At 40.0% G+C, this 23,690-nt stretch overlaps 1 protein-coding gene across 5 annotated transcripts; it reads left to right on the forward strand.

Moving 5' to 3' along the window:
* The first annotated feature begins 1,042 nt into the window (after positions 1 to 1,042).
* On the forward strand, positions 1,043 to 23,291 carry LOC100689746 (proline-rich protein 5). 5 transcript variants are annotated; one of them, XM_013271218.3, is made up of 10 exons: positions 1,043 to 1,350; positions 4,684 to 4,766; positions 8,214 to 8,390; positions 9,959 to 10,039; positions 10,626 to 10,732; positions 13,034 to 13,125; positions 13,198 to 13,338; positions 19,691 to 19,835; positions 19,973 to 20,278; positions 22,460 to 23,291. In XM_013271218.3, exons 2-10 carry the CDS (start codon positions 4,741 to 4,743, stop codon positions 22,813 to 22,815), a joined length of 1,431 nt encoding a protein of 476 aa, XP_013126672.1. In that variant the 5' UTR covers positions 1,043 to 1,350; positions 4,684 to 4,740; the 3' UTR covers positions 22,816 to 23,291. The 5 variants fall into 5 exon arrangements, with proteins under 5 accessions (XP_013126672.1, XP_003445067.1, XP_019202299.1 ...); XM_003445019.5 differs by having other exon boundaries at positions 1,045 to 1,350; positions 8,223 to 8,390; XM_019346754.2 differs by lacking the exon at positions 1,043 to 1,350 and adding an exon at positions 3,342 to 3,742.
* The last annotated feature ends 399 nt before the right edge of the window (positions 23,292 to 23,690 follow it).

Consider the following 23,690-nt stretch of genomic DNA (forward strand, 5'->3'; position numbering starts at 1 on the left):
CACGGGTGATCAAAAGCACATTCTGTGGTGACTTGAAACTGATATTGGTGAAAAACTGTATTTGTGGCTCAATACAGACTGTAAACCTTGTTTATGTAATGTTATCTGATTAGTGAACTTTGTCACTGTGGCTCTGTGTGGGGGTTTTATGCTCCAAACAACCATTAAAAAACAATCTGGCCTTGACCGGTTGACTTTGCTGTTATAAACCTGCTTCTTATTACAGGGGGAGGGGAGGGTGAGAACAAAAGATCTTACCTGCATGTGAGTGTGATGCACTGTCAGTAGGAGTTGAATGCCTGCAAACAGACTGCAGTTTGCTGGATGTGAAACACTGAGCTCTGTGGTTAATGCATTGATCTGTACATTAGATATGAGTGATGCTAATGGGCCAAGGCAGTGCTGATTACTCCACACAGAAGCCAGTGTAGCTGCTGAGTAGCCTTGTCAGTCCAGTGGTGGTAAAAGCACAAATGTCCTGTAATTTTTAGCAGGTTGCTTTTGTATTAGTTTGGCTGTGAATTATTTCACTATGAATTAAACATGATGGGACTTCATAAAAAAGTTTGCAACCAGCTGACAAAGCTGACTCTAATGTGGCATAAAAAGTTGCATTAAGTTCAGGTTTCTCTTTCTTTATCAGTTGTCTGCACAAGGTGCATCTAAATGAGATCCTCTGACTCTCCTTTGTTGCCACCAACAGGTTATCATTTTTCTTACAATAAAAAGCTATGAATATGTTTGCAAATGGACGAATTTGCAAGGCTTTTATTGCACCCCGTGCAAACTTTTCAGTGTCCGACAATCAAAGGAGTGGAATCTTTAAAAGATCAAGCCTCGGCCCTTTTCACCAGTGGGAGTACACGTGCATGCCATGTAGGCCTACCTGTAGGTGTTTTGTGTGTGTAGTTCACACTCCGGGCACACACACGCTAAATCACAAACATTTTCCATATTCTACCGACCCTTGCACACACAAAGCATTTACGCACACACCCACACACACACACACCGGCCTCCTCCTCCTCTCTCTCTCTCTCTCTCTCTTTCTCTCTCTCGGTTTCTCACTTCCTCCCTCTCTTTCTCTCTGTCGGAGAGTGACTTAAACCGCACTGACAGCTCACAGCTCACGCTGGCTGCTGTCTGATCCACATATCGGATCTTTTTAGGATCGCGTGCGCCACCTTTACGCGCTCCTGTCTGGGCTGACAGGTTGGAAGGGTGCGCTGTTATTTGCCATCCTGTAGAAATCCAGTCCTCACAGAAAAGCTGGAGTTACCGTTAGCTTTGCTACGCCATTTAAACTCAAGGAGCACTTGCTTTAATGGAGCGAGGAAGACGTCTGCAAAAGTGAGTATTACCTGCTCTAACCCAAGTTAAGAAGAGGTGTTATCCACTAGCTGCTCGTGGTTTGTAAAGAGAGAAGAACAAATACAATATATAGCAAGCTCGTCTCAGATATTGTAACCCATATATGTAACCCATATGGTATAAAATTATGGGTTCTCCTTTAAATGCTTTCCTACCAGGGGCTATCTTTACGCGCCATGGTCCCCTATTTCTGCGTATTGCATATTTTAAACCCGTATTGCATACAAGCTGCCCACGGGATGACAGGACACCCTGTCTTGATGAGTGCTTGTCAGAGCAGGATACTTCTTAAGCAAATATACACCCGTGGTTTCCTTTTTTATATACATCAGGACCTCCAGCTTGTGGTTTGGTTTTCTACCAGTGGCTAGTGCAACAGACAAACCTGCTGCAAGACCCAGACATTTATTTCAGCACTTGTCTGGTGCAAGGGTTGTAATTTCCCTGCTGTGCTGCCATTCTGCAGAAAGAAATGTGTGCCCGTGTTGTGTTTGTATGTGCGTGTGCATGTGTGTATTTTCCAGTCGAAGCAGATTAAGGGTGTTAATTTTCAGCACTAGGGCCCCAGATATCTACTTAGTCCAAACTGTCTGTTGGTTAGTGAGAGTAAAGGAGGAGGCTTTACACAGAGAGAGGTCAGGCTTTAAATGACTGGGAGAGGGCTGGTTTTGTTTCATGCAGTGCTCATGAAATACTGACCAGATGCTGAATGAGAAATGCTCTGTAGCCCTCATAACCACAGTCCATGAAACCACAGTCCCTGTGCCCCTAAGCAAGCCATTATATCACTCTGTATTGTGGTGCAAGAAAGAGGCAGAAGCAGACAGGAGTGCTTGCAGACCAAGGTTTAAGCCTAGGTTCATGTGTATCATTCAGTTCGGATACATTTTCAAGAGCACGGCCAAGTGTAAGTTACCAGACCCTCTGTGAGCCATAGACAGCCATCAAAGGAAGTTATGTCTGTTCTACTCACTGGATTTTAACCATACATTAACATTAGCAGCTCTGACACTCTCACTCAGTGGTGACTTTCCGGCCTCCTAGCTGTTTGACCTTGATTTCTTACTGAGCGTGTGCTTCATGTAAAAATGAGTCAAAAATAAAACAATGAAAATATGATAGCTATGAAAGCCTTGCTAGTTCATTTAACTGCAGCTGTCAGGCACTAAAAGATCATGGTGTATATTGCATAGCGGCAAATACAGTTTCCAGGAACTGAAGGACGAACCACTGGAGAGTTATTGCTCCTGTGTTTTAATTTAAATAGGTCATGATTACCCTGATAATGACCTCTGTTTCACCTAATCCCCACCTGCACTACACATGAAACTAGCCAAAACTATATACTTTATTTATTTATTTTTCTTTGAAGCTCCATAGTGTTTTATAAAAAGATGCTCAAAACTTGAAACTTTTAAAACGGTTTCAGGATAGGTGAGGATAAAGCTGACTGAAGTTGACTTGCCTGATGTATCAAGTGTGACATTCTATCTATTTGTGTGTGTGTGTGTGTGTGTGTGAGAGAGAGAGAGAGAGGGAGAGAGAGAGAGAGAGAGAGAGAGAGAGAGAGAGAAAAAACAGGGGCATTTGAGTTTGCGGAAGGATCAAATGTCTGTCTCAACCACTTTACTGTAATTTGATTAGAATAGTGTGTCTGCTTCGCTAGTCGGGCGGGTATCAGTGAGTTTATCTGTCTGAGAACTGTTTTGCAGTAACGTGAAAAAGAAAGTACACCCTTCCTCAGTTCTAAGTTTTTTACATTTCGAGATATTATTTTTAAAAAAACACCTGGTACTTACCAAGTTCTAAGATTATTTAAATGCAACAAATGACATGTTACACTGTGTCATTCTTTACTTAACAAAATGAAGCCAAAATGCAGAAGCTGTGTGTGGAAAAACAAAGCACACACCATCATTAAAAACAATATGGAATCACCTTTAGGAGCGATAACTTGATGTAATTGTTTTCTGTATGACTCTGTTAGTCTTCTGTCGTTGCTGAGGAATTTTGGCCCACTCCTCTTCACAGCGTTGCTTCAGTTCATTGAGGTTTTGTGAGCATCCGTTTATGCACAACTTCTTAAGGTTCCACCACAACATTTCAGTTAGGTTGACTAGGCCATTGCAGTGCCTTGTCTATTTTCTTTTTTAGCCATTCTCTTGTAGATTTGCTGCTGTGCTTGGATCATTGTCCCGTTGCATGACCCAATTTCACCCAAGCTTTGGCTGCGTGACAGACGAGCTCACATTTGACTCGAGAATACTTTGGCAGGAGTTCACGGTTGACTCAGTGACTACAAAGTGCCCAGGTGCTGTGGCTGCACAACAAACCCAAACCATCACCCTTCCACCGCCGTGCTTGACATTTGGTATGAGGTGTTTTTACTGATACATGTGGTGCTTTTCACTGTGGGCAGACTTCTCCACTTTAATCTTCTCGGTCCAAAGGGCATTGTTCCAGATCCAGAAGTGTTATGCTGCCATTTTCAGAGAGAAGACTTTCTCCCTTTAATCCTTCCGAACAAGCCACACTTGTTCAGTCTTTTTTATTTATTTATTTTTAACTTGCACTGTCATGAACTTTAACATTTAACATGCTACATGAGGCCTTTAGAGTCTCACTGCATGTAGCTCTTGGGCTTTTTGCAGCTTCTCTAAGCATTTCACAGTCTGACATTGGGGGAAATTTGCTGGGACGTCCACTCCAGGGAACGACTGGCAGCTACCTCGGCTGTTTTCAACTTGTGAATAATCTTTCTTACTGCAGAACGTTGGACTTTAAATTGTTTGAAAATAATGTTACAACCCTTCCCAGATTGTTACTACTGTTACACATGTGGTCACACCTACTGATGATCAGTTGATCAAGTGCATTTGATTATGAGCACTTTTTAGACTACTTACTCTATTAATTCCTGTTTATTAGGAAAAGTACAAAATATCGTACCTATTTCATATCGCTGTCCTGAGCTGAAGTATTTGGGTGTCACAGTCTCTTTGTCTTGTATACGCCACACAGATTCCACTCTGTAAAAATCTGCAGCAATTCTGTAACAAAAAACTCTGTAACAAGTTTAAATATTTCGGGGAGTGAAATTAAAACAACTGTTAGTGTTTCCCTCTGTGTTCTCCTGCTGTGACATGTCAATATGTGCTCTGTTATAAAGATCTGTTTACTGAGGTTTCATTAAATTAAAACTGAATACAGTTTTCTAATTTTTACAGAAGTTAAGTGGCTTAAAAGTCGCTGATATTAGCTGACAAAATATATTCTTTTACCTAATAATCCTTCTTGTTTCCTTTTTTTCAGATGTTGATTCTTCAGTGGCCGTTTCAGGGTGGTTGCTAGCCATCTGTCGAGACTAATATGGAACGAGAGGGCTCATTTAGAAGGTAAGCATACACACACACACACACACACACACACACACGCGCACACAAACTCTTCAGCAGCAAGTCCTATTCATTACACAGAGTTCCATTTTTTCCATCCTTTGAGACACACAAATGTCGATCAAAGTGAAAAACACACACACACATTCCTGAGTGACCTCATTCATGCTTTCACTCATTCAAACATCCCCATTGTTTAGTAATCAGAGGGCAGCTATTTGTCTTTAAGCTCGTCCTGTTGATTCAGTGCCAAAAAAAGTTTTTTACCTCCAAGTTATGTCAGCATCCTTTCGATTATAAAGTAAATACCTTTTTCCATTAGAACAATAGACACCATGCGTAGTTAAGTTGTTATTGTGAGCCTCACTATTGTGTTTTATCTTCTGCATCATCCATTTTTCAGGAGGAAGCTTTTGGCTCAAGTGTGTGTAGATTCAATTTCGCTCTTTCAGAGGTGCAGCTCTGAACTTAAACTTAAAAAGTCGCCCCAACTTTGACGTGAACTCTGCACAGGGATGTGTGCTGTCTTTTTGCATGTGTGACTGAGCCCAGGGCTCCAGTTTCTCGCTCTGACCCATTTATGCGGAGCTGAACTAAGATTCAGTTTGACAGATGGACCAACAGCAACTATACCTTGCATCTCCTTTTCCTTATTTATTTATACTTGGCTCAGATTTTCCATTCCTTTTTTTCTCGTGAGCTTTCGCACTTTCTTAAAATTCTTTTCATATCAATGTGTCCGCCGGTTACCGATCATTCAGTATGGAGAATACCAAAAATACTGAAGGTTCAATATTAAATAAATAGAGTCATTAGTCTGTATTTACAGCTTGACTACAGCTTCTCCCACACTCTAGGAGGCGAGTGGAAGGTAAAGAGAAATCTGTGTCACCTTTAAATCCTTCCTCTGCCTCTAGGCACCATTCGAACCTCAAAGGGTTCCTTTGTTCGCCTGACACAAAAGCTCACAGGGTCACATGCTGACCAACTGGCACTGACTGGCAAAGGGAGAATAAGAAGGAGAGCGGTAAAGTGGGAGAGAGGAGTGGGTAGAGAAGAGCACAAAGAGTGACGGTGGGAGAGAGGGAAAGTGAAAAGGAAATGAGAAGAGACAGAGACAGGCCTTCTTTCATCTCACAGTCATGGAGTGGGGATATGTGGTACCTTTTCAGTTGCTAGAGTAAGTACAATACATGCAAGTATATTTGAGGTTTTTCATATTTGCTAAACATGAAAGATTTTTTTTTCTTTTGCTGGATATTAAAAAACACAGTATTGTAGTAGTTATGTATAATGCAAACACATCTAAATGTGACTGCCATTTAAAGGTGTTTTTTAAATTTTCGATTCACCTGTAAATTCAGAAGTAACTGATTAAATGTTTGATAGACATTACCCAAAAATGGACGTGTGCACTTTGTTTGTTTGTTGAGTTTCCCGTGGGTTAATTTACTAGTTTCAGTATAATTAAAATCCAAATATTAACACTTTCATTTGCAGAAAAAGACTCCGAGCACTCTTACTATCTCTAAAGCACCTTTTCCTCTTCATCTACCTCTTTGTACACTCCTCCCACCCTTCTTTTATCTTTGTAATGTCTGTGGTTTCAATCTGTGCTTCTTCTTTTTTTTACTGTCGACGTGCTTTGTTTGCTTTTTGTGCACCTGATCCGGCATGTGTTATATACCTTTATCCACACCCTGTTTCTTACTCTCTTCTTGAGCTTCTTACTCCCAGGTCTTTCCCCACTCTGTTCTCCCTGTTTATTTTTATCCTTCTGTTTGACTGGCGCCCATCTCTTTGCTCAATGTTTGAAAAGCAGTGTCATTCCCAAGCTAGTGTAAACATTAACAGATGGCTAATAAAAAGCAATCACCTGTTATTAAATGCTAATTTTGAAAGCCATCAAAATCTGGAAAATGACTGAAGTGTATTTGCACTGCAGCCGATACTTTCATATTTTCCCCCCTTTGTGTAGCAAAGTAACATTTCACAGTATAACAGCTTTTAATTTGCATATGCCAAAATGAAGATCATACATGTGTTTGTATTTGTAATATATAGCTGCTACATTTTCAGTCCAGTCCTTGTACCTGGCTATTTTCAGAGGATTGTTTTTATTAAGCTTCTTAACAAAGTATGATCTATAAAGTATTCAAGCAGAAAAAAATAGTCTAACTTAAAGGATGAACCAGTGTTGGGTCTATATATAACAGGTGTATTAGCAAAGAACCAATTTTAAATGACATCTTTAGGCACTTTTTTACTAACAGCTTGTCACACAAGCACATAATTCGGTTCAATTTCTTTACTTGAATCTACAAAAAAAGGCCAAATATGACACAGTTTGAGAGGCATAAAATAATATTCCATAGTATTCCCAAACACCTGGAAGCTGAAAACATATCTTGGCACAGTGTGCAGTGTCTCCTGAGGAAATGGGACAAATGGATGATGAAAGACAAAGTGTCCGGCCTAAAACGTATCTACAGCCGATGAACTGTACTTGAAAGTCATGTCCTTAAAAAATATGGGAAAAAAAAGAAGACGTGACATAGGAGCTGAGAAATGCATCTGACCTTTCAGTTGATCTGTCTGCAATTCACTGAAACCTCATCAGAAATGTTCTCATGTAAAAGGTTGGCTGTAAAGAAGCCATTCTTCTGGAAGGGAAACAGGAGGGAAAAAAGTTGAGGAATGCCAAATTGCACAAGAACTGGACTGAAAATCAGTTTGACATTTTTGGTGAGGTGGTTAGGAGCGAGGTACAACAGTGAGTGTCTACATCCAGCTGCAAAACACGGTGGAAGCTCTGTCATGATTTGGGGGTGCATTTCAGCCAGCGGTGTTGGAGATGATGTCAAAGCTGATGGAATTATGAACAAAGAAAAGTACCATCGGATTTTGATCCAACATGTAATACCACCTGGAAAATTGGCAACAGTTCTTTGGCACAATGGTGATCGCAATCACACTGCAAATGCAGTAAAAGCAAACCTGGACAGGAAAACACACAAGGGAACATTTTTGGTCATAGATTGGCCTCCCCAGAGCCCGGACCGCATTACTGAAGCAATCTGGGATCATCCCAACAGAGAATAGAGAAAAAGGCAGCCAGAGAAAAGCTTTGAATATCCTTCAGGAAATCTGGAGAACTTTTTCTTGTAGAGAGATTACAAGAAATCTTTCCTAAGAGAGTTCACACCAAATATTGACTTTTAGACTTGTTAGAATTGTACTCTGTTTATGTCTTATATATCCATAAATGGTTGCACATTAAATTGCAATACATTGCTGCACCTATTTCCCATTTTCCAGCAATATTTAAGGAAATGAAATGAATTCATTTAGATGACTTGCACAAATAAGGCTTTTCACATCATCTTTTCCAGTACACTTAAGAAATGAAAGTTGGTGCTTATAAGCATTTTCTCTGTCTTACTATTGGCTTTCAAGGAGCCTCCATAACAAACTGAGGTTGGGGACCGGCTCGTCCTCCAGTCTGACTGACCTCTCCCAGGCAAAAACCCCAACAGGAGGTGGGGAGAAGGGAGGAACAGAGGAGAGCAGCAGGGACAAAGGGACCCAGCAGAGGAGGGCCGGGGCTAACGCCACCTGGAACAGGTTAGCCCTGTCTATTATAAACAATGCCAGTTTATTTTTTAGTGAATACTTTATTTTGTTAGCGGATGAGCCATCACACATTTTTACATGAACAAGTGCTTTTGCATGTGTTTCCTCCACTAGTGGGAAGTAGAGCAGAGCGATATGACCAAAAATATTTATCACGATATACATTTGAAAATTTGCGATAACGATATAACTGACGATATAATTGACACTAGACAAAATACTTTACAACTCCACAACTTTATTAGTGCAAAAAACCCCATCAATGTATTTTCACTTAAACAAGCAGCTGTTTTTTATGTACATTAAAGTTATATAAAAATGTAACACTGCAAATTCCTTGCTGACAGTTTAACCAAAAGGCATTTCCAGTGGAAATTGGCCGACATATCCTCAGCATAACCATGTATAATATCCACAAAACTTAAAAAGAGGTTATACACACACAATACGGTAATATTATGTTGAAGCACAGTACGTATCACTCCGCGAGGCGCCTGCCTACGATAGCCGTAATGCTCCGACAATCCATCAAGCGGTGCAGGTTCGTAGCTTAGCAAAGTCGTACTAAAACATTTGACAGATTTTCGAGCGAGGGACACTGTCGATTTTCAGAAAAATCAAAAGATTGATTTTAAGTGTGCCGTATTTTCCAAACAACACGGTAATAACGACGGCCCGCTAGCATGCGCTACCAAAAATAGTGGTTTGTTGTGTATCTGACGGACGAAAGCTAAACCAGTTCCACACCACTGAAGTTGCAGCATTTTTACAAACCAATTCTGGTTCATCCGTTTCATTTAACGATCCACTTTCGCTCTTCTCATTCTGCGTCGCCGCCATGTGCGTATGTAAACAAAGGCACTGCGCATGCGCGTTTTACCCATATTCTATCGCGATATTTCATTTTCTTATCGTTGCCCAAAATTACACCGGTATTACCGTGAACGGTATGATATGGCCCAGCCCTAGTGGAAAGCTCTGTCGGTGCTGTTGTCCGTGCTATGAATAGGACAGTCTCCTTTCACATACACATGAAAATACATATACACACATGGACATCAGCTCTTTCTGCCTGCCTTCTTCCCTCAGGGTCCATCACTACCACACTTTATTTCCATCCATCCATCCCTTCCTCACTCCCTCCTCCTTTTTTCCCGTTATGACTCGCAGGTTTCTTTTTTCTTTGGATTTCTTTCTTCTCACTCTTTTGTATGGTTGTTTCTAATGGTGTTCCTGCTTTATTTAACACTAAACAGCACAGAGTAGAAAGCAAGAGCTGTCAGTTTGCTGGGTGGCTGTAAGGCTATGTGAACAAATTAAACTGGACGCAAACCTTCAGTCAAAAAAGTTCGTGCCCGTCTCGCTGTAGTATGTTTTACCTTTCCAATGGCCTCCCTTTGGCAAAGAAACCTTTTCAAAGTTTATTTTTAACCAGTGGCTTTTGAGGTGGCTTCAAGAGCTCACCGATTGTTCAGACAGCACAATTAAAATAAAATAAATGCATGTATGTGTGTCACTCTTTCTAAATGCATTTCGCCTCTCTGTGTGTTTATTTCTAGCATCCACAACGCAGTAATCTCAGTTTTTCAGAGGAAGGATCTGGGAGAAAATGAACTCTACAATCTGAATGAAGGTGTCAGGTTAGCTGTCTAGTTTTATGTCTCTTGCTGGCCTTTACACCAGCACCCTGAACTTTACCCTCAGCTGGTTTGTATTTTAGAATATTTGAGTAAATTATCACTGCTAAAGCTGTGATTTCCCATCTTACCTTACTGCACCAGAATATTTCTTACCTGAAACACATATAAATTTGCTTGCAAGTTAACACAGGCATGTTATACTGTTCATAAATTGGATTTACCTTAAAATTGCTTTAAAGAAGAGACACTGAAACCTTGAAATTAGATGGAAATGCAGCATCTGTCATTTTAGTGTATTTAATCACACAGTGTTTGTTCTTTGAGCTGCTGATGTTCAATCATCATACTGAGCCAGTGTTAGCCTTTTCTAACTGTGGAAAGTTTTATTGAAATTTCCAGATGTTATGTATGCAGTGTGAGCAGCATCTTTTCTCATTTCCTGAGTCTGATGCTCCGTAAACACAGCATTCTGCAAACTCATTACATCTGGTTCATTTCCAAGGAGGGATCGCTGATGATGTGTGACTGTAAGCATATCACTTCATGTCACGTATCCACTCATGTGCTGTTATTATAACCATTGCAGGCAACTGCTGAAGACTGAGCTGGGCTCCTTCTTTACTGAGTACCTTCAGAACCAGCTGCTCACCAAAGGAATGGTCATTCTGAGGGACAAGATTCGCTTCTATGAAGGTAAACGCAACTTATTGAGAAAATAGACAGAAAGTGGAACGTATATACAGAGTGAGAAATTTGAACCTTTATTTCTATGATGGTATATCATGTTTTGAATAAAGAAATGGCTGCCAGAGACTTAAACAGTTTGATTACAAGCTTAAAATGTAGACATAAAAGGGTAAAAATAACATCAGGGTTGTCCCTTTAACCTTATAAAATATTTCTTTAAAGCTGTGAGATGTCAGAGCAAATTTACATGGATAAAATCTCTAAATATGCAAGTTTGTAAGTTTTTAGTTTGGGTAAGAATGGCACAAACACAGGTTTTGTGGGAAATTGAAAAAAAAAGCACCCAATAAAAGAGCTACAGCCTCTGTAGGCTTCATATTAAATGTTAAAGTTCATCGCAGTATGATTTGTTTGGAAGGATTGCCGGGAGAAAGTCTCTTGGTAGCACAGCTTAGGTTTGCAAAGTTGTATTGAACAAACCACATGACTTCTGGAACAGTGGAGATGTTTGGAGATAATGGACTTCGCCATGTTTGGAGAAAACCAAACAGAGCATTAGAGTTGGATGTCTCGAGACCGGTCTTGGTCTCAAGAGACTTTTACGTGGTCTTTGTCTTGTCTTGTCTTGGTCTCGCTGTCTTGGTCTTGCCGTCTCAGATCAACATAGTGGTCGGGAGATTTGGAGTCAACAGTATCCATGACACACAACGTAACGTTCAATAATGTGTCATGCGCAGAAGGCCATGTCAGTACCGTCATGTCAGTCCTCAACAGCACACAAAAGTTAAGAAAGTCTTTTTTGTCTCGGTCTCGTCTCGACTTTGTCTTGGTCTTGACGCGGTCTGTCTTGGTCTTGGTCTTGGTATTGTCTTGGTCTTGGTTTAGGCGGTCTTGACTACAAGTCTACGGAGCATATCAGCACAAACACATCATACCAGCTGTGAAGCATGGTGGTGGAGGGGTGATGATTTGGGCTTGTTTTGCAGCCACAGGACCAGGACCAGGAGTTGACCATTAACCCCTCTGTATACCAAAGTATTCTAGAGTCAAATGTGAGACCATCTGTTCAACAAACAGCTAAAGCTTAGACAAAAGTGGGTCATGGAATGATCCCTAGTACAGCAAATCTGCAACAGATTGGCTGAAAAAGAAAAGAATCAAAATGTTGCAACGATCCACTCAAAGCCCATTTTTTAAAAACATTTTATTTATTTTTAACAGCACAGCAAAAACTTTTTTTTTTCATATGACTGTACATGTCTAAAGCTCTGATATAGCAGAGCCAATTACCAGGGAGAAACTCAAGAAAAGAGCAAGTTCAGAAATATAGTTAAGAATTGCAAAAATGTGTATTAGCTGGACATTTAACACCACCTGTATCTGCTTCTCAAGTAAATTGTGTATCCTTCATTTTAATAGGAAATAAAAACAACCTTTTGTGTCATCTAGGTTACTTGTTTATTTGCAGAGAAATTTTTTCACCATGGTAAAAAAATTCTACATCAAAATTCTTTGCTGAGTCTTTAGTTTCAACTCCTTTGTTCATAGCCGACAAAGCCTTCTAGCTTTGATGAGGTGTTCACACTACCAGTAGTTTGTTTCAGGGGAAGTCCGAGATTAGTGTTTTATCTTAACGTGACACAAGTCTAGTCTCTAATGGTTTCAAACAGGGCCAAATAATATCTTACTAAAGAAAATTCTAGATGCAGTGGTAACTGCATTAGTTAAATATTACTTTGACTGGTAAGATTGTGGCATTTTTCTGCACAAGGACACACAGACACACACACTGATGCACGCACACAGGTAGAGTGAGAGAAAGGTATTTTGTACTGTGGTAAATGTGTGACCTTTATTTGAAGCACTGGTGAATTGATATAACGCACACACTCTGATAGTGACAGATTTGTGTGACAGAACCGTCATCACAAAACCAGACAGGAAGTGATCCTTTACGTCAATTAGTAAGAAGGCTTGCATGTGTGTGTGTGTGTGTGTGTGTGTGTGTGCACATATGCAGAAAAATGTCCCACAAGAAATAAAAGAACAAAGCTGTAGTTGCTATCAGGATTATCTGTGTTTTATAGGTCAATAAGTATTTTTGCAATGACACATTTTTTTGATCTTTTGCCTCTGTGCCTCTGCCTTGATTATAGTTCAAAAGTACTGCATTAACTATTTGGAAACTACAGCCACTTTTATGCATAGTCCTTTAAGCATGCTTTCCACAATCCACAATATCTCATTTACTGCAACTACCCATCAGTCTTGATACTTTTATAACTTATCTGCCTGGTTGTATCGCAGGTCAGAAGTTGTTGGATTCTCTGGCTGACACGTGGGACTTCTTCTTCTGTGATGTTCTGTCCATGCTGCAGGCCATCTTCTATCCTGTACAGGTACACATTCTTGCAATCAAATATTCCAATTATAGGCCTTCATCACATTGAAACATGTGTATATGTCATCAGGGAAAGGAGCCATCAGTCCGTCAGCTGGCTCTTCTTCACTTCAGGAACACCATCACCCTCAACCTGAAACTGGACGAGGCGCTCTCTCGGCCCCGAGCCCGAGTTCCTCCCTCCATCATACAGATGCTGCTAATACTACAGGTGAGCACACACACTTTTGTCGTCTGCCTCTCCCATCCTCTTCGTCTAATAATCTCTCATGCTATTTCTTGCACTGTTTAACACATGGCACTGATATTCATGACTTGATGACTGTGACATGAGAGAGCAGGGTAAATGGCAACAGATGGAGAAAGAGGAGCAGAGGGTAGAAAAAAGTTGTTGCTAAGGGATCCCACAGGAAGTAATCTCAGTCTGAACACAGTTGTCTTCCCATGACCACTCAGGACCCTCTGCACCCTGTTTGTCTGTGTGAATTATCAATGTTTATACTATCATTAAAGGCCGTGACTTCACAAGAGCTTTATTAGACCTCTGTACCCCTTAGTTCTGTTGATGTAAATTGTAGTGGAGGCAAAGAGTTGCTGGTCCATTTCTTCACATTTTTTAGGTTTTTCCAATAATTTATAATAATTTACTTATATATTTTAGTTCAGTCTGTTACATTTTATATTTGATGCCGCACAGTAACTTCTCATAGAGTTTGCACAGACCTAAACAGCACAGACACCACTTGGCACCAGGTGAGGCAGGAGTCCTAGGTCACTGCAGTGACTATAGCAGTGGTGCATCCAGAAAGTTGATTCTGTTCATCTGAATGTTTTGTTTTTCTGAAAACTGACTGACTGATGACTGAGCACAGATGAAGGTATAACCGTGGCAATGTCAGTTGGAGAGATCTGATCTGCTTATGGGCCCCCATGAAAACAACAACAGCCTCTAAATAATAATGTAGAGGAGTTTTCCTTCTAGAAGTGGAAAAAAATACTTTTAAAAGAGGTAGAGGAGAAAAATAAGAGCATGGTGAGCGGAACAGGTAATAGCAATGAAAAATACAATGATGCATAACTAAATGATGATAGTGTTGTCTAAAATGTAAGGGAGAGACACTTGAATAATGTGACTTCCACTAGCATCACATTATTTCTTTTTGTATAGTTTGATGTTTAATATTAGTTAACTTAGCAGGCAGAGTGGTGTAGTGTGTGCAGCTGAGTTTAATGTGGGAGCTTGTCTTGTTAGCGTAGCTGGCAGGATGAAAGCACATAGAAGCTAGTTGTTACAATATTAGCACTTTATAACCAGTCAGTTTGGTCTTGTCCATTGTTACCTAAATGCAATGGTTTCTTCCATTTCTAGAGTAATAATAGTAATTGACATTTTATAGGACTGTTGTTGGTGGTGTCACACTGGTTGGAGAGGCCATGTGAACCCCTAACAGACTCCAACATTAGCCGCTAATAGTCTCTTTCATGTGGTCTTGCAGCACGGTGGTGGGGACTGTGCGTAGTGCTCCACTTTTTTTTCCTAGCTCAGTGTAAATGTAACTTATTTTACAGCCACAAGCGACCATATTTAAACTAGAGGTTGGAACAGTAAGTTATCAGCTAAGGCAATGTCGCGGTCCGCGGGGCAGACCGAGTGGAATGAGTGAGGTGGATCCAGTTACAGACACAGATGAGGAGCCAAACTGAGCTTAACCTTTATTTTGGGGCTGACACTCACAGACACGAAGCAATGCAAAATCAGGGAAAATCTAAACTTAAACTGGGAAACTACAACTAAGATTTTCACTATGACTTTTCACTAGGACTTTATCTGTTTATCTATGACTTTATCTGTTGTTTTCAATGTTTCTGTAAAGCACCTTGAATCACCCTGTTGTTGAATTGTGCTATATAAATAAACTTGCCTTGCCTTGCCTTGCCTAGGACTTGACAATAAATACTATGACGGGATGTGGGGTAGGTAGCACAGACGACGCGACAATGAACAAAGGGAGACGGAGGACTTAAATACACACATGAGGTGATCAGGAGACAGATGAGGACACAGCTAAATCGAATGAAACATAATGACAACACAGGGGAGAGTAACACTGGACACACTAACATAAGACCACGGACCTTCAAAGTAAAACAGGAAACATGACAGGCACAGACTAAACACTGAACTAAACCTAAGAACAAAACTCTTAACTAGAATAACACTGAAAATTAGGATTATAATGTTCAAAACAGGCCAACTAAAGACTCAGAAAATAAACCATAATATAGAAAAAAACCCACCTAAATACAAGAAACTGAAAACGCTGGGTCAAAATGACCCAGAACCATGACAGGCAAGCGTGCTTGGTTACACCCTTATCTACTACTTAGTGCTAAAAGGCTGATAAATTACATGAATTTGACTAACTATAACTGCAAATTTAACTTCTTTTGACTTTTAGTGAAAGTGAATCTTAATATATCTCTTTTGGCACACATTTAAACCAGCCACATTTTAAACTTTAAATTTTTTAAGTCATACATCATAGAGTTGACATGAGAAGAGGATTTGCTAAAGCATTTAATTGTACCAGACTGTAAATGTGCTTTTTAATGCTGCTATGTCGTGCTAACATGCTAACATCCTAGTCTGGGGATTGACTCACTTTTGGAGCTTCCTTTTTCAGACTTGAAGGTTGCTGTTTGGAGTGCACCTCTGCTGAATACTACATCATCCATCAGCTTTTGGAAGATGAAACCTTTTCCCCCTTTCCTCCTGCTTTAGCTACAACAACTGATTTTTTCCATTCTTAGTGCATTGCAGTGCTTCTCAAGTAGGCCCAGAAAATATGGGTGTTTATTGCAACTGAGGTAGCCATGTGAGCTTTCCTCTTCTGTCACCCATTGGTTTTCATTTGACTTTGCGTCTTCTTCATAACTTAACAATGTTTCATCAGCCTGTAAAAAAAAGTTCAAAGGAAATCAGCTAAAAACAGTCCCCTTGATTAAACACACAGATCAAAGTGTCAAAGAGTGACAGCTCTAATTCTCAGAAGGATACAGAGGAGACCAGATGAATACCATGAAAAATTTAGGTGTTGCTAAAGTAACAACAGCTGTGGTACTTTCTCTGAATTTCAACATGGTTGGACTATGTTAAAAACAAGTAAAATAGAATAAAATAAGACTACGGTTTGGGTCATTTTTAGATATTTTACCCATCTACCAAACCTTTTAACTTAAAAGCACTTGGTACAGAGATTCCTGAGAGGTACTAGTCAGGGATAAGCTGTGGTTCTGGTAGTGCATGAAAGTGGGTTTACTCAGTGTTGTACAGAATGCAGAATGGGGCTGTTTCTGTTTGGTTTAGTTTGGACATCATTGTGGTGACTCATTGACCCAAATCTGCTCCTTCCAGATTCAGACTGAGAGGGCAAGACGAGACGAAAATAGAAAGCACAATTTATTTATTGCCTTGTTTTATTCATTGTGCACAGATATACTGCAGAGTTATTTTAGTTTGCACACAGCGAATATCAACAGAGAGCAAAGCGGGAGAAAAAGATGACAGGTAGACCCAAAGAAGGAAGGAAGTAGGGCAGCTATGAAAAAGGCTGTGTGTAAGAGAGGTAAAATTTGGCACTGAAACAATGCAGTTTTTGCTAATTCCTCATTTCATCTGTTTGTAATTTCCCTTTCATTCTGTTAAGGCTCTGTGACGCCAGTTCACTGAAGTCTGTGCTATTTATGTGGTTTGTTTCTGTGCTGTGGTTTTCGTGCATGGGCTTAACAATTTAGAGTATTGAAACTTCACTGATCTATCCCTTGTCATTTCGAGATATTGCAGTGAGGTCTGGAGCCACATGTGTCTCATATGTTTCATGAATTATGTTGTGGAAGTAAATTTGAACTACATCCAACTGTAGGCTTTAACTGAACAGAAACACAAAATCTGAAACTTTCAACCAGCAGAAGTACTTTTGTGTTAAAGATGATTTATATCTGTGGATCAAATGGCTGTGTGGTGTAAAAGATCCGCTGTGCAGTTCCTCTCCGCTCGAACTTTCTTTTAGCTCATTGTTTTCACTACCGTCAAGATCATCATAATACAGATTTTCAACTTTTTGTTCAGCTATAACAAAAAGCCCACTGAACACTATCTGACCAGCATCAAATAGCAGACACTCTAGCTACAACAATAGCAACAACAGCTACTTATTAAAGCAGCTGTTGGGCCTGGTGAAGCACTTAGCTGCTCAAGAGCCACAAACCTCCAGATCTAAAAGGAGAGGGAATATCGGTGACAAAAAACTTCCTTCCCAATTCTTAAATTGATCTGAATACAACCTCAGATGAAATACAGCTCATGACAAATCACACCATGCCAGCATTTACTTAATGCCAAAATGCGGAAGCGGTGTGTGAAAGACTAAGATCACCGCATGATTCAGTAGCTTGCAGACATTTGGCAGCAATAAACAAATAATTTCCCTGGAGGAACTTTGGCCCAATCTTCTTTACAATGTTGCTTCAGTTCATTGAAGTTTGCATTTGTTTATGCATGGCCCTGTTAAGGTACCACCGCAGCATTTCAGCCAGGTTGAGGTATCGACTTTGACTGGGTCACTGCAATATCTTGATTCTTTTCTTTTTTAGCCATTGTTGCGCATTATAACCAAAAACCTCCACTTTGTTCTCGTCTGTCCAAAGGGCATCGTTCCTTAAGTCTTGTGATTAGTTCAGATGCGACTTTGCAAACCTAAACCATGTTGCCCTGTTCTTTGTAGTGAGAAGAGGGATGCTCCCTTTTGGAGTCAGGATGGTATATAATTGTTTGTGTACCGTATTTTTCGGACCATAAGGTGCACCGGATTATAAGGCACACTGTCGATGAACGGGGTCTGTTTTCATACATAAGGTGCACCGGATTATAAGGCGCATTAAGCAAAACAAAACAGTCAGATAAGTTAAACTTTACTCAACTCATTCTTCTTGCTTCCTCCACTTCCGTACCATTGATTCATTAATGTTGAATTCTCTCGCAGCTGCTCTATTCCCATGTTGTTGCAGTATATTAATGACTAACATCGTATTGTGGATGGATTATCTCAGTTGTTCTACTGACTGAAGTTTGGTCCGTTTACAGCATCCTGCATTGTAATTGCATTTGTCCCTAACCATCGGGATCTGTCCCATTAACTTTTATGTGGAAAATGGGAAAATAGTGAGCATTCATCCTCCAGCTTCACTGTGTTTATGTTATGCTAACATAGCTGTGTCACTAGCGATCACATCATTATATACCAGCTAGCCCAACTACAGTAACCCTACAAAAGTCACTGCTTGTTTAGTTTTTTGTCTTTGTTTATGTTGGAAGTGATAGCAGAGCTGTACGTTTTAATTTTTTCAGATATCTGTCAGTCAGAACATGCTGTATCATGTCTAGGTGGAAACTAGCGAGCTAACGTCCTGCTCTCTTCTAACTCCGTTAAATTTAATAAATTCTGTTTTCATGGATGCCTGGATGTTAAACTTAATTGTTACACCTGGTAAAGTAGCAACACTGATCATTTTATTAAAGATGAAAGATTTTAGACATTTTTTAACTCTCAGTGATGCTGCAGTGTTCGTTTGACTTTGGGACCTGAAGGGGACGGAGTTTTGGACCCAGATACTCCAGAGGCTCCTGACTACATTAGCCGTAATGCCCCGACAATCTATCAAGCGGTGCGGCTTCATAGCTTTCCAAAGTCGCACTAAAACATTTTTTGACAGATTTTTGACCGATGTTTCAGTAAGCACAACCAGAATTCATACATATGGCGCATCGGATTATAAGGCGCACTGTCGATTTTTGAGAAAATTAAAGGATTTTACGTGCGCCTTATAGTGGCAGAATACGGTAAATGTTTTTAATGTACAAACTACAGGGACACATTTGAATACCCGATAACTGATGATAATCTGTTTGGTTCACCTCATGTACTAGAATCTTGCTTTTCTGTGGCTTGTATGGCTCGCCTAGCTCTTTTTCTTTTTGTACCATTGTCACAGCAGAAATTTAGTACCTCGAGTCTCAGGATGTGATTATTTTCTTATATCTGATGAACATTTTTAAGTTGAATCCAAAAGTTGCATAACCTTGGTATTAATTTATATTAGAAGAGTAAGATTAAGCCAGCCGTATGGTTTTGTTTTATCTGTCTCTCTCTAAATTGAGCCATGCTGCTGACGTTCTTCTTATCTGAGCATAGTTATATATGTTTATACAAGGCTAGCATTCACACCAAATTGACTCTGCTATATTTAATGTGTTCTTTTTGGCCTAGTCTCTAAAAACATACTGTGATAGTGTACATGCTATGTTTTAAACTGAAAAATGGTTTATCAGAGATCTTTCACAGTAACTGGCAGAGTGTTTGATAAAATCACAGAAAGCCAAATAGAGAACTTTCTCTTTCCCCAGTTTTTTCTAAAGTTTCCATTAGTGCCAGCCAACAAACTGCAATTACCAGCTAAGACAAACTTGTGTTTTTTATGTGTATATTTGTGTGCCTTTGATCCAGGGTGTCCATGAGTCTAAAGGTGTAACAGATGATTACCTGCGCCTTGAAGCTCTCATCCAGAAGGTGGTCTCTCCTTACCTCGGCACTCATGGCTTATATTCCAGAGATGAATCCTCCAGTATGCACTGTTCTTCCTGTCTGTTGGGTAAGTGTGTGCTTGTGTGTACTTGAAAAACTCACAAATTCCATTTTAATTCAGGTTTTCTGTGTTTTTTTGCGGAATGTTTGCAATTCTAAACTAATAAGGTTTCTCTTTCTTCTTCTCTCTTTTGTCCTCGTTAGAAAAACGCCTACAGTACTCCTGGTCCTCCAGACTAAGCAGTTCTCCCATTGTCAAAAACCCAGTGGTCCGCTCTAAGAGCTACAATGTTCCCATGCTAACCCCTGTAGTAGAGTATGACATAGACTCCTCCACAGGGAGCGGCACAGGCATCAGGCGGCATTCAGTATGTGAGATGACGTCTTGCGTGGAGGAAAGCATCCCTAAGACAAAGTCCACCACCAGTGCCCCTGACAACGACAGTAACACCAGCACTTCGAGCCTTGCCAATCACTCCTCAGCTTCCACCACCTCCGCTTCACTTTCAGGTAGGACTATACGGCTAGAGTTAATAAATCCCTTTAAAAAGACAGTGGAGCTCAAAAGTAAATATACGTGCAGCGCTGTCTAAATTATAGATGAGTACATATGAAAAAAACTCCAACACCCAACCAAAGTTTGGGATTTTTTTTCATGATTTCCTGAAAGATTTCTTGACTTGGATAAGTGGAAGATGCATGGATAGATCAGTGGTTTCTTGACAGAGACTGACAGTTTTTTGTATGTATTTTTGACAGATTAAAAATAAGTGTTAGTGTTTTCCAATGTTTTAATACAAGAGAACAGGAGTTTATAGCCAATATCTAACCAAAACAGTCTTTATGGATGAATAGTAAAACAGATTCAAAGAAAAACTTGTGCATTTTTTGGGGGGGTGATATTTACCTTTAAATTAGGTAAAAAAAAATAAACAAATAAATGAATACATACATTTTGATTCTTACTAAACTAGGAGTAACACTTCTGCATAAAAAATATTACAAAACTGAATGGATTTTGGTTTTGAAGTGGAGCATAATTTTAATTTATCGGGTTAACCAGATTAGCCAGAATCCAAGATGTAAGTGAGAGATAAGTTTTTAAGAATGCAGGCAGAGTGGAGATTTCAGGCCATAATGCACAGACCTGCATTTGGAGAAAACCTGTGAAATGCTGTGCCAGGACCTTAAGAGAGCTGTGCATAAGTGAAGTGTCAGCAAACCTCAAAGAACTGAAGTAACACATGTGCATTTTGGTTTAGTTCTGTTAAATAAATGTGTTGCCGTTCAGTTGAGGTTGTGTCTGAGGTCCTGGTAGGAACCTGATATATTTTATATTGTCCTGGTATTTAAAACCTTAGAATTGACAGGGGATGTACTTTATTTTCACGATGACTGTCGATTACTGGAAGGGAGTAGTACTGAATACATTTAGATTATGAATTTTGAAATGAATATGGTGATGTTGAAAAACAGAAGTGACAAAAAATAGAGAATTAGGAATAGCTTATATTACCAAGAAGAAAGGAAACAGAGAGACAAATCTTCCTTATTTCTTCTTCTTCTTCGTTTTCTTTTAACTAGTCTCACTTTAGTAGTCATCAAAGGGTCATCTGCCTCCATCTCACCCTGTCCCTGGCATCTTCCTCTGTCACACCAACCCTCTGTATGTTCTCCTTTTGCTACATCCATGAACTTTCTATGTGGTCTTTCTTTTTTCCTCCTGCCTACCAGTTCCTCTTCAACGTCCTTTGTTCAATATATCCTCTGTTCCTCCTCTGTACATGTCCAAACCATTTTCTGCCTCTCTCTGCCATTCTCTTCTTCACCTCTCTTATACACTGTCTGTTACTTTGGATGGGTGACTCTAGGTATTTAAACTCATCTATCTTCACTATCACTACTCCTTCCAGCTTTATTGTCACACCCATCTCCCTCCCATTCACACACATGTATTCTGTTTTGCTTCCACTGACTTTGATTCCTCTTCTCTCCAGAGCATGCCTCCACCTCTCCAGGCTGTCTTCCACCTGCTCCCTACTCTCACTACAAATCACAGTGTGCTCTGTAAACATCATTATGTATGGAGACTCCTGCCTAACTTCATCTGTCAGCCTGTCTACCACCATTGCAAACAAGAAGTGGCTGAGAGCCAATCACTGATGTAATCCCAGCCCCACCTTGAACCCCTCAGTCATTCCTACTGCACACCTCACCACTGTCTCACTCTCCTCATGCATGTCTAGCACCAGTCTCAGATTCTTCCATTTGTTAGAATTTTACAGAAATATAAAGAAATGGAGTGAGATTTGATTGGCATATTCTTGAAAAAGTAGCATGCATGCTGTGTAGGTTTTTCATTATTAAGGTCAAACTATATTATGTTACGAAATCTCTCAGAGCTGTGAGACAGACTGTGGTTTGAGAAGTTTAGTGAGGTTAAAAGTAACAGGCAACATGCTCTGCAGAGGCAGCAGTGTAAATCCTGTAATCACTGGAGTTATCTGGTGATGTTTCTACCATTCCATGATGCATCTGCTATACGGTGAAATCTAGACAGAAATGCTTAATATTGGCACAGCATTATTATTGGCATTGTTGATCCAAATATCTTTTTGCTAACAAGCTACAGTACAAAAACGTACAGGAAAATCAGTTCCGCCTCCAAAAGTTTTGCTTTACTTTGTGCAGATGGTGCAACCTCCAGCCAGAAACTCCGAACCATAGGTGCTGAAAGCCAAACAGCTCCCCACCCTACCCAGCATCAGCAACACTCCCCTAGCATCCTCCCCGAGCCTTCCCCAGGCGAGGACACACATTGCACCGGCTCGCTGGAGTTCGACTCTTCCTCCTCCTCCAAAGTTCTGGCTCAGGACACCAGCTCTGGTCCCAGTCCTTCTTCCAGTCCGGAGATGATGATGGACCACATGATGGAAGATTCTTTGGACTCGGAGATGGAGCATGATGGGATCTTCCTGAACTTCTCAAAACAATCTTCAGAAGGGTCAGCGCACACCAGAGACAGCACCAAGGAGAGTGTGGCATGACACACAGACCAATGTGTGTGCGTGTGTGGCAAACTTCACCTGTGTGATGCAGGTCTGAGCCACGACTGACATTCCTCAAACTGCTGTTTTCTAGAGACTAGATCTTCAGGGAATCTTTCAAACTGGATTATTTTTCTATGTCTTGTGCTTTTTCACTAAAATCAAGTCTCATTTTATGATGCCTTTGTAATATTTCATTGTAGTTAGAAACATCAACACTGGCCCCTGTGGGGAGATTTATATTATTCATTAACATTCAAACTAAACAATCACAAATAAAACTATAAATGAAAACATGGAAAACACATAAAACACAGCAAAAGGGCAGAAGCATGGAAAACGTGTAGATTTTGGATACTTTTTGAAAAGCTTGGAAAGTCAAACTCAAACTTCTAACATGTCATATGTTTTGGAAAACTACCATGTTTGACAAGAAATGCAAATCATATTTTATTAAATTACTATTAAAATCCTCATTTGATTTAAACATTTTTTTGTCTCCATTTCAAATTAAGACTTAAACTGGTGGGAACTCTTTCCATCCAGTATATGGAAAGAAAAAGCTTAAGCTACGGTCAAGTAAACAACTTATTTCTAGTACCTCTAAATGCTGTGCTTTTGGGCTGTTCTAAATTGGTGACAGTTTTTCTATGCAGTTGCTGTTTCTTTCATATCTAAGGAAAGCAGTTTTTCAGTGGCCCTGCAAGCTAACTTTCTATGTAAAAGAGCATAAAACACAGTGGAAATAGATTAAAAAGACATACAAACACACAACGGAAGTTGAGGAAAACGAAATGGAAGTAGAAGCAACCTTACCAAAACACAACGGAAGTGTTTTTGGGGGAGACATTAGTGACGGAACAGCAGCAGAATCC

This window comes from Oreochromis niloticus, linkage group LG17, assembly GCF_001858045.2.
Source record: "Oreochromis niloticus isolate F11D_XX linkage group LG17, O_niloticus_UMD_NMBU, whole genome shotgun sequence".
NCBI classification, from domain to species: domain Eukaryota; kingdom Metazoa; phylum Chordata; class Actinopteri; order Cichliformes; family Cichlidae; genus Oreochromis; species Oreochromis niloticus.

Bases quoted from the DNA above. Each gene is read 5' to 3' on its own strand.
- LOC100689746 (XM_005451665.4), top strand. From the start codon at position 5,909: ATGGAGTGGGGATATGTGGTACCTTTTCAGTTGCTAGA. The intron at 5,947-8,222 runs GTAAGTACAATA...TTGGCTTTCAAG, and splicing joins GTACCTTTTCAGTTGCTAGA to GAGCCTCCATAACAAACTGA. The intron at 20,279-22,459 runs GTAGGACTATAC...TACTTTGTGCAG, and splicing joins CACCTCCGCTTCACTTTCAG to ATGGTGCAACCTCCAGCCAG.